General features: G+C 36.7%; 1 protein-coding gene across 1 annotated transcript; it reads left to right on the forward strand.

The window, feature by feature from the left end:
* The first annotated feature begins 5,292 nt into the window (after positions 1–5,292).
* LOC147420650 (pentatricopeptide repeat-containing protein At2g03380, mitochondrial-like) lies at positions 5,293–9,807 on the forward strand. Its single transcript, XM_086504813.1, has 2 exons — positions 5,293–9,088; positions 9,169–9,807. The coding sequence occupies exon 1, from the start codon at positions 5,612–5,614 to the stop codon at positions 8,339–8,341; it is 2,730 nt and encodes a 909-aa protein (XP_086360939.1). The 5' UTR covers positions 5,293–5,611; the 3' UTR covers positions 8,342–9,088; positions 9,169–9,807.
* Positions 9,808–11,335: the final 1,528 nt, after the last annotated feature.

Genomic DNA, 11,335 nt, shown 5'->3' on the forward strand with positions numbered 1-11,335 from the left:
TAGCAATTCAGCTAGGGTTCATGTAAAGCAACATATCTATGATATTGTGATAGGACCCATTTGCAAGGAAATCAGTCTGATCGACGAAGTTGGAGTTGTTGGTATTGAACTTCCAAATAATGTTTATCTGACACAAGTTGCATTGTGTAGCGAGAGGGCAAGGACTTGGCTTGAGCAGAATTTGTGCATTGTTTATTGTTAGGAGAGAACAAGAGAAAGCTAAATCTGAGAGTGATGGTGAAGAGGAATTTTGTTTTTCTCCCTAGGATGATATGGCTACATTGCTTTTGTGCCTCTGTGCGTACACACACTATGGCCATCCGTTTTTCTCATGCTCCTTATTTATGCGAATGACGATTGGCTTTCTTGATATTTTCTACTATGGTTTAATATTTTATGATGAAATATGCTCTTCAAATGTGCTATGGCACCAGAAGATTGTACATGAATGTATGGTTGAAGTTTAGGTTTGAATTTAATAGATACATAGCGTTTGTTTTGACCCATTGCATACTAATACCATAGGTTGTGCTTTATTCTACCCTTTGATGAGTACATTTAATTAAAATAATGCCATTCTAATTCTTGGTGGTTGTTCGCACTCATGGATTATTACACTTTTCAAATAAAGTAATCTCTTGTTCTTCCATTGGCAGTCTTAGCTGCCTCCTAAAGTGGACGAAGGCATTATATATATGTTTATGTGTATGTATGTATATATACATGTGTGCATACATACACACACACATACATATACATACAAACACATAGTAATGTACATATGCATATAACTAATGTGTCTATGTATGCATTTACATACATATCTCTCTATTTATAGGTCTATACATATATACATATATGCGCATAGATACATATTCATGTAATCATACACTCGTATACATACGCAAGTACATGCTCTCCAATAATGTGGTATGTGGATTGTTCAAATGTATCCACGTGTTTTTTTAACACATCGCATTGTATGCAAGTTCTAAGTGCTCTCTCAAAATTTTACATAAGAATATACGTAGCCTTTGAACTTCAATAAAAAACTTTAAGCTTGTGATGCTTGCCATGTTGAAGTAGAGGAATCTTTCTCAAACTATCCCTTTGTCTTTACTTGAATGGAACTCCATATGTTTCTTTGTAGCTTATAATGTTGAACTAGAGGTCATAAGTGTTTTTGGGGTTTATCAAGAAGATGCTTTATGATATTATCCCTTATTTTGTACTTGAAAAGAAACGCTCTAGATTTCTTTGAAGTCTCCTCGAGGCTTATGTATTACTAGACATGTAGGGTACATTAGTGGAGGCTTTAACTTGACACTTTTAGAGTCTATTCCAAAAAGAGTTAACTTCTAATGGAAATATTTCAATAACTTATAGTATTTCTATGTGTATAGCTATGGACAAAATATACATGATGGAAATCTTTATATTAAAATTTCAACGTGATAAGTAATTTTTTCAACGAGCTTGGATTCTCTTGCTAGTGAACTTGTATTACATCTATTAGATGATGGAAAGAAAATGTTGAAGTCGATTGGTTTACCTTGTATATGTACAATTGTTTTGGCGAAGCTGATTCACCTTCTTTTATGCATGTGAAGACACTTGAAAATAAAGAATAAGGCTTGGCAATCATGTATATGTACAATTGTTTTGGCGAAGCTGATTCACCTTCTTTTATGCATGTGAAGACACTTGAAAATAAAGAATAAGGCTTGGCAATCATGTTTAGGGCTTGGATGAGCATTTAGCAAATGCTCTTCTATGAAGGTGAATCTGCGTAAATGCAATCAATTAGACCATTCTAACCGACTCCTAATTCTAGTCTCAATAATCATTATGTACATTGTTTTAATTATGTTGTTTCTGCGCAGAATTCCAACAACTATATTTCACACACTCACACACTTATTACCATAATTGCTCTCTCTCTCTCTCTCTCTCTCTCTCTCTCTCTCTATATATATATATATATATATATATATATATATATATATATATATATATGTATGTATGTATGTATATATGTGTCTATATATATGTATGTCTATATGTGTCGATATATATGTATGTCTATATGTGTCTATATATACATATATAGACACATATATACATACTGTATGTATGATTCTACCATAGATCCGACATGGACATGCATATTGCCAACAAACAAAAGAATTCCAATTAGGATCAATCACTAATAAACGAACATACATAACCCAATTTTCAGTTCAAGCTTCCGCCCGAACATTACACTGTTCCCAAGGACTCTCATTGCAAGCAAGGGCATTTTCCCTAAATAAATGTAACAAGCATGGATTACCTTACATAGCTTTATCACATGTTTGAACATTGGAATACTTCTACTTACTGGACCCTTTGCACGAAAAAACTTTGTTTTAAACAAGGACCTCGAGAATAAAACCCATAGACTTTCCACAAAAGCAAAATGAAATACAATAATTCCAAAACTAAATTTCTTAAATGAAAATGATATCATAATAGCAACACTAAACACTAAATTGTTCTTTAAATATTATGATGATATACTGTAAACCTTAACTTACTATTTTGAAACATAAATTTTAAGTTAATTTCAATACAAACTTTGTACAGTACAATAATTATATAATCCGTCTATAACACTCACTTTAAAAAGCATATACACATCTAATTTTTACAGCAATATCGAAGCAAAGTTTACAACTAATAAAATAAGGTATTTACAAATAATAACGGTTTATCAATTTTCAAATACAAATATACAACTATTTCATGAAACAATTTTACTTGCATCCCCTCATGATGCCCAATTGCTCATTCTTGGTGATTTCAATATCGCTATACTTAAACCATCTCACCAACAACCAAACTTACAACAACTTATGAACAAAAATAAGTTACAAATCATAAACAAATTACCAACAACTACATACATGAGTTTACTTGATCACATATGGACTAAAAAAAACACAAAGAACACTCAAAACAAATAACTACCATGTGTATTAGTCCGATCATGATGTTGTGTACTTATTGATACAGAAAAAGGCACTTGCTAATACTAATTAGAACAACACAACAAGGAAAAATGAACGCTCTTACCGTTTCAACATACAAACACCGATTTGAGGAAATAAGCTACACACAAAGTTAATTGAAGATAATTTAGAAAAAGCACAACAGTAAAACATTCTTGAGAACAAGAGACCCTAACACATAAAAGAATTACAAACTTACAACAATGCGCACTGTAACACATTATTAAAAAAAAGAAAGCACGATCTTAAACCATTTCACCAATGAATAAACTTACAAAAACTTATGGACAAAAATAAGTTGCAAATCATAAATAACCTACTAATAACCATGTATATGAGTTTACTTGATCACATATGGACTAAAAAAACACAAAGAACACTTGAAACAAATATCTACTATGTATCTTGGCTAGCTTATGATGTTGTGTATCTATTGATATAGAAAAAGACGTTTTCTAATACTAATTAGAAAGTGTCTTTTTCTGATTGGAACAATACAGAGAGAAAAAATGAATCCTCTTACCATTCCAACATGCAAACATCAACTTCGAGGAAATAAATTGTACTAAAAAATAAATTAAAGATAATTTTTGAAAAACATAGTAAAACAATGTTCGTGAGAATAGAAGACCCTAATACATACCAAAATTACAAACTTACAACAATATGTACTATAACACATTATTAAAAAAAAAGTATGATCTCACTCAATTCGAACTAGGTTCGTTCTTTGAGTATCCAAAGCAAAAGATTCAACTATATACCTTGCTTTCTTAACTAGTCATGTCACAATTACTAATATATTTGATTTAAATTTCTCTAAAACAATATAACAATAATTCAGGTTCATTTGGTTCTGTAAACATGGGAGGCCTTCAAAGGATATTAAATGAGCCTTTCAAACATAATTAAGAAAAATAGCAACAATATTCTTATAGACCGCTCTACAATAAACTTCTTGGAGCAAGCACATCATTATTATTTAAAAGAGACACTTCTAGATGAGCTAGCGAGAAAAATTGGCTAGTGCAACAAACTATGCCAGTAAGCAGCGTTTTCATAAACAGAAAACAAAGCAAATGCACATATCACTTTATTCATTAGTACAATACGAGAAAATCCTATCAATATACAAATTTTAATTATCTTATTATGTCTATCTCAAATCAAAGTTACTCAGTGTTTTATTTAATACCTCATTGCTAATGAATAAACAATATCCAATTCTAAAATATTTCTCTATATTTTATCTTTTGCTTTACTTTCATATGTTCTAATTCTACAATACTCACTTTCATGTTTTTCTTGTTTCAAAAACCTTGCAGGTGGATTCTTCTCAACTATGCATGTTCACATGGATGAATTCAACAAAGCTATGCAAAGCTTGAAATGTATATTACCCTTCGACATACAAATAAAAATTCTCAAAGCATACATCTAGAAGTGGCCATAGGAACAACTTCATCGTTTGAATGAGGATGATCAGCTAACAACTTATGGTACCTACAATTTTTGGATACCTCATTATAAAAAATGGAATGAAACAGCAAGAATGCTCGACATGGATATGCAAGTTTTAAGTGTCTATCATACCAAACGTCATCTTATGATGTTCAATCAAATTTTAGATAAACACAATCTCTTTCTTATTAGCTTCATAAACATTCAGCCCTCTTTTATTTCTGAAACCAAAACTGTTTTCAAAAAGTACTTCAATGACGCTTTTAACGAACCTATAGCCACAATATAGTTCCTCTATAGATAAAATCAAGATAGAAGCATAAAGAAAATTGTATATTCCTATAGATAATCTTATGATATGAGAATTTTTTTTTTCTATATTCTTGCTTGAAATACACTGACACTAATGTCCTCTAATTCAGTCATTTGTATATTTTTGCTTGAAATACATTGGCATTAATGTCCTCTAATTCAATTATTTTCGATGGTCATAATTTATTGTTTTTCTATACCACAATTTATATGATTCATTACTACTTGTTTCTTGCGATAGAAGCATACAAATTATTACATATTCTTGCTTAGACTACACAACTACCAATATTCTTTAATCTTATCACTTTCACTAGTAGGAGTTTAGTATTTTTTTCAGACCACAACTTATATTATTTGCTATCGTGGACCGCCACACATAAATTACATCTACACTTCAATAACATTGCCAATTTTTAATCGGAGATAGTGCCCTTGTCTACTGTAGACGACCATGTTAAGGTGATGAAAGTCTTGGTCGATGGCCACCCACTGACCGGTCGGCAACGGAACGCTGTATTCTACCGGCCGGACGTGAATGTGCAGCTCAGACGCTGCTATGGCGAAGAACGAGGAAACTGCTCCTGCTCGCTTCATTTTGCAATGGCGGACATGCCACTTATCACGAGAAAACGCAGCGAAGGTGTCTGGTTCTCTCCTTTCAGGACCTTTCTATGGAAGGACGCTTGGCGTAGCGCTTGGCCCTCTGTTGCGTTCTCGCAAACGTCACCTCGCAAAACTTTCCTATACAGCATTTCCCACTGGGGAAAGGCTTGAGTGAAGGAAGGATGCCAAGAGGAGTGCTGCAGGTGATGGAAAATCGGACAAAAGAGAAGCTTGGAGAGTTCCTGCTTGAGAGGAAATTGGTAAACAGAAGTCACCACAGACGCTACTGTAATGAAGTGGAAGCAGGGGCAGCTTCTGTTTCTGGCAGCATCAGTGGTGGCTATCAAACGATTGATGATGATATTGCCCTTGTTGGCCTTCTGAAGGCTTGTGCTAAGAAAAAAGATCTGTACAAAGGGATCCAACTACATGAGGCTATTTGCAACAAGGGTTTGCTTCAGAAAAATATTTTCATAGGGAGCACTCTAGTTCACATGTATGCAAAATGTGGTGCGCTAACAACAGCGCAACAAGTGTTCGATGAGCTTCCAGTTCGAAATCTAGTCACGTGGAATGCATTGATGGCAGGATATGCCCAACATGGGCAAGCTGGCAAAGTACTTGATTGCTTCGAACAGATGCAAGGGGAGGGTTTATCACTTGATGCTGTGACTTTCCTTCCTGTCCTTAAAGCCTGTGGAAGCATAGGAGCCATAGATCTCGGCTTTAAATTACATGAAGAAATTTTGGAAAATGGCTGGTTGAGAACAAACACTGCTCTTGGCAGTGCATTGGTGGATATGTATGCAAAGTTTGGTATGCTTGAAAAGGCACAGGAAGTATTTGATAATCTTCCTGTCCAAAATGTGGTCTCTTGGACTGGTCTTATTTTAGGATATGCTCAACATGGGCATGGTGAGCAAGCGATAAAGTGTTTTGACAAGATGAGAGATGAAGGCCTGTCTCCAAATGCAATAACTTTCGCTTGCATACTGAAAGCCTGTGGCATTGCAGGGGCTTCAAAGAAGGGTGATGAATTGCATGAGGAGATTGCCAAAAAGGGTTTGCTTCAAAATGATAGTGTACTTGGTACAGCTTTGGTGGACATGTATGCCAAATGTGGTGCTCTTGCCAAGGCACAAGAGGCGTTTAATGAGCTTCGACAGCGAGATGTTGTTGCTTGGAACGCTCTAATTGCAGGATATTGTCAGATGGGACATGGTGAAGAAGCTCTTAAAGTTTTCAAGCAGATGAAATCTGAGGGCTTCTCTCCTGATGCAGCAACCTTTAGCTGCATCTTAAGAGCCTGTAGCAGCATAGGATCAGCTGACAAAGGAAAAGAGATACATGACGAGATTGTGGAAAGGGGCTTGTTGAGAGAGTGTACTGTTCTTCATACTGCATTAGTAGATATGTATGCCAAATGTGGTGCATTTAAAATGGCAAAGAATTTGCTAACTGACCTTCCTTTTCAAAATGTAGCATCATCGAGTGCATTGATTTCTGGATACTGTCAACATGACCTTTTAATGGAAGCCCTTGAATGCTTTAATCAAATGCAAAAGAAAGGCCTCTCCCCAGATGCGGCGACTTTTGCATCCCTACTTAGAGTTTGTGGCAGAACTGGAGCAACTGAAAAGGGAGAAGAATTGCATGCTGAAATCATGAGACTTGGATTGATTAAAAAGACTGGTGTTATTGGAAGTGCTTTGGTGGACATGTATGTCAGATTCGGTGCACTTGGGAAAGCCCAAGAAGTGCTAGACAAGCTTTGTGTGCGGGATTTGGTTTCTTGGACTGCGCTTATTCAAGGATATTGCCAATATGGGCAAGGTGAAAAAGCAGTTGATGGTTTTTTTCAAATGAAACGTGAGAGGCTTTCCCCAGATGAAGTCACTTTTGCATGCATCTTGAAAACTTGTGGCAGTATATGCGCAATTGACACAGGGATTGACATTCATGCTGAGATTGAGAGAGAGGGATTATTGGAAAAGTTTGATGTGCTGGGTAGTGTGCTTGTGGATATGTATGCTAAATGCGGCGTTGTAGCAAAAGCACAAGAGGTCTTTGACAAGCTTTCTGTGCGGGACATAGTCACCTGGACTGCTCTTATTGATGGTTATTGTCTACAAGGGCATGGTGAGGAAGCACTCAACTGTTTTTCTCGGATGAGGAGCGAGCTCCATACACCAGATGCGGTGACCTTTGCATGCATCTTAAAGGTCTGTGGAAGCATTGGAGCAGTTGAGAGCGGCCAAAAAATGCATGATGAGATTGTGCGCAGTGGGTTGTTCGTAAAAGATGATGTGCTGGGTGTTGCATTGGTGGACATGTATGCCAAATGTGGTGCACTGAGGAAAGCAAAACAAGTGTTTGATGAGCTTCCTACTCGCAATGTTGTCACTTGGAATGTGCTTATGTCTGGTTATTGTCAGCATGGCCAAGGTGAGGAAGCATTAAAATGTTTTGATACAATGAAGGGTGAGGGTGTTTCTCCTGATGCAGTAACCTTCGTCTCTATTCTTAAAGCTTGTGGAAGCACAGAGGCAGTAGAGGAGGGATCAATGTACTTTGAGATGATGAAGACAAATTATGGCATCATCCCGAGTTTGGAGCATACCTCTTGCATGGTGGAAGTCCTTGGGCGTGCAGGACAGTTTGACAAAGCACTAGCATTTGTTACAAAAATGTATTCTTGTGATCAGCTTCATGGATGGTCTGCATTATTGAGTGCTTGTAGAAAGCGGGGAAATGTTCATCTTGGGAGATTGGCTTTTGATCATATGGTGCAGCTTGATGAAAAGTGTGCAACAGCCTATGTATGGATGAGTAACATCTACGCAGCTGCTGGTATGCAAGAGCAAGCGGAGGAGGTTGAAACCATGAGAATGGAAAATCAAGCATGGCTGTAATCAAGGTGGTAGCCATGAGGATGGGTACTGAAGTATGGTTGTAATCAAGGCGTTCTGGTATAATGTTTTCAATGGACTTTCATTTCCATCTGGCCGGAATTGTTTCGATGAAAAGTAGTTTTTAACATCTCGCAACCTTGACTTTGCATTGACACACGAGAAATGTGCATTGGTGATTACAACAAGGCATCTGCCATGTCTTCACCTTCCTTTCCTTCATTCCGGAAGGAAGAGAACAGCAAGGGTCTGGCAGGGATGCAACCTTTGCTATATTGAAAACTTTACGTGGTCAGTGAAAACAGATCAGTGTGGCGATTTAGAGCTGTATATTTTCAAAGAAATACTTGTGTATACAGACAGAGAGGGGCTTTAGAGTTAACAGTATAATTACAGCAATGTTTATGGTGTATATACAAAATGGGGGAAATTCAATGTATAGATCTGAGCCAGTTTATCGGCCTTCGAGATAATGCACTTTTTAATGTGCCACCGTTCTGCATTTTGGACTCAAAAGTTGTGCAAATTTGCAAAGATATGTTACTTGAAGTTGCTGTAGGTGTATAGAGGATTGTTTAACCATATGAGCTACCTAGAAACAAAATGCCTTGCTCATTGGAAGAGTACACTGTCATTGTACATGCTGGGCATGATGTTATTATGGATTTTTTTAAATCACAATTGGGCGAGAATGATGAGCTTGTACCCTTTAGAAATGCATTTTTGTGGCAAGTGACAAAGGTCAAATAGGTAACAATGCCACCTATATGCATATTGCTTTGTGTTAAATTTTTTGTATGCTTACTTTCATTAATTCTTCATTTGTACAGATTCAAGGGGGTCATTCAAATTTTTTGAGTTGAGGTCGAGAAAAATTAATCAGAAGATGGAAGTGGACGTATGTTTAGGTTGCAGTTGGTGGTGTGCGGAATTCATGGTGTCTTCTGAGTCATGTGAAAGGCTCCCAGCAGCAAGCAAAAGAAATGGACTCCTCAAGCGACCAGAAGTTTTTAAGGTTTGTTCCATTCTTGCAATAATTATCGACAGGATCTCATTTTTGTAATATTTTGACATTGTCTTTATGAAGAAGTCCCAATTGTATCATCAAGCGGTAAACGTCACAGTATATTTGAATGCCATGGTAGGAAAGATGTAAGATAGCTAATTATGGCATGTGTGAGCCAGACATAGGTTGTTCCCATGCTGGTGGATTTCAAATCATCAGGATCCCACATGGGCATGTAGGTAGAGTTTTCAAGGATGAAGGTGTTGTAAGACACCACTGTAAAGCTTGGTCATGAGAGGTCAATGTGACTTCATAGATTGTCTAAGCTTTTCATGAGAATAAAAGTAATGCTCTTTGAAATGCTTTGTAGAGCACATCGGAAGAGATACCAACCCAAGAAGTAGGAGCATATATGGTGTTTGTGTCTTAACTTGGAGAAAGTTTATAAGAAATTGATTTTGTACATTCTCAAACTATTTACCTAGTAGACTTTGAGATTATCCCACCCCACATTTCAACTCCATAAAGAAGAACCAATGTCACCAATGTGTCAAAAGGGTACTTCTTGAGAACCAAACATTTGACATTTCCCTGCATTACACATGTTCTCAAATGCATAGTATGCATTATCCCAAGCTTCCAAATGATGCATAGAACATTCCTACTGCTTGTGATTGGCATGAACCACAAGGCCAAGTTACTTAAAGATCATGCTACCAAATTTGCTATGCGAATTGGAGGCTCTCACAACAGGTCTACTGCTCTGGGAGAGGTCGCTAATCATTCTTGCTTTCTATGGTTGAGAGGTGACTTACAACTTAAAGCCTCTCCTTGGCTATGCCTATGTCATACCAATCATGATGTTTCATTTATAATAGCCCTTAAACGTTGCATTCATGATCATGATGTTTAATATGCATTCTTTTAAATAAGCAGCCCTTAAAAGTTTTATTTATGAGGACACTTGAGTATGCAAAATTGTCCCCAAGGACAGGCAATTGTCTACTATTGCACGTGCTATTGCATCGATTTTTCAGGAGGAGATATACGTTCTCATAGTTGTTGACCAAGTATGTGTTGATTTTCTTCACTTGGCAAGGTCTCCATATGTTAAAGGTTTGTTGGGACGTTTCTCGCATCCCATCAACTAGGGATTCCAAAATTCTCTTCCTCCCTTTCTGATTGTGACAATGACCATACATCAAGCATAGATTGCTCAAGTAGCTCATGCCTTCCCCTTTACTCCTTCGAGGTACTTGTGGTACGCTATCGGTTGTTAGGGAACATGTGGATATTGTGGCAACCCCCCTTAATCACATAAAAGCAATCATTATTCAAACCTAGAAGTTGAATTTTGCAATAGTAGTCAAGCTTTCTAGGAAAGATCTATGAGGGTATCATCTTCTTCGTCGAGTCCATCAACGTTTTCAAAATCTATTGGGAAAGGGTTAAATGTTTTACTAATTTAACAATGCCTCACACACTAAAGAGAAATTGTTTCCACATGATGTCACGAACAATTTGCAAGGGTACACTTCAAAATTGTGATAGAATCTGCTACTTTGCAATGGAAGGAATCATGAGTTGTAGGTCGTCGATTAATGCCATATTTTTCACTCATGTTATCAAACTACATTTGGGCCTCATCCACATTAACACACCAGTGAAAGTGAATTTGTATGTTTGCAAGCTTTTTAAAGTGCAATCACAACCGCTACATTTGGGGAGGCATCCTAAACTTGCATTGTCCAACCAAATTTGAGTGCCTCCTTCCCAAGTTAAAACTCAATATATCTTGAGATATGTGCTATGTAAGAGACAACCTCTTGTGGTGAAAGCCTATTCAACACTTCACAAGCTCTTGTAGGCATACCCCCATTTGACATGCATATCAATCTTTCTATTTGAACAAAGTTTGTAGTTATTTTCCCTGACAATAGCTCCCAATGTGAGTTACATCCTGTTGACTACTTCCAAGAAAAAAATTACAT

Source organism: Adiantum capillus-veneris, chromosome 28, assembly GCF_014529385.1.
Source record: "Adiantum capillus-veneris isolate H3 chromosome 28, ASM1452938v2, whole genome shotgun sequence".
In the NCBI taxonomy this organism is placed as follows: Eukaryota; Viridiplantae; Streptophyta; class Polypodiopsida; order Polypodiales; family Pteridaceae; genus Adiantum; species Adiantum capillus-veneris.

Coding starts and splice junctions, on each gene's coding strand:
- LOC147420650 (XM_086504813.1), top strand. CDS start 5,612: ATGCCAAGAGGAGTGCTGCAGGTGATGGAAAATCGGACAAAAGAGAAG.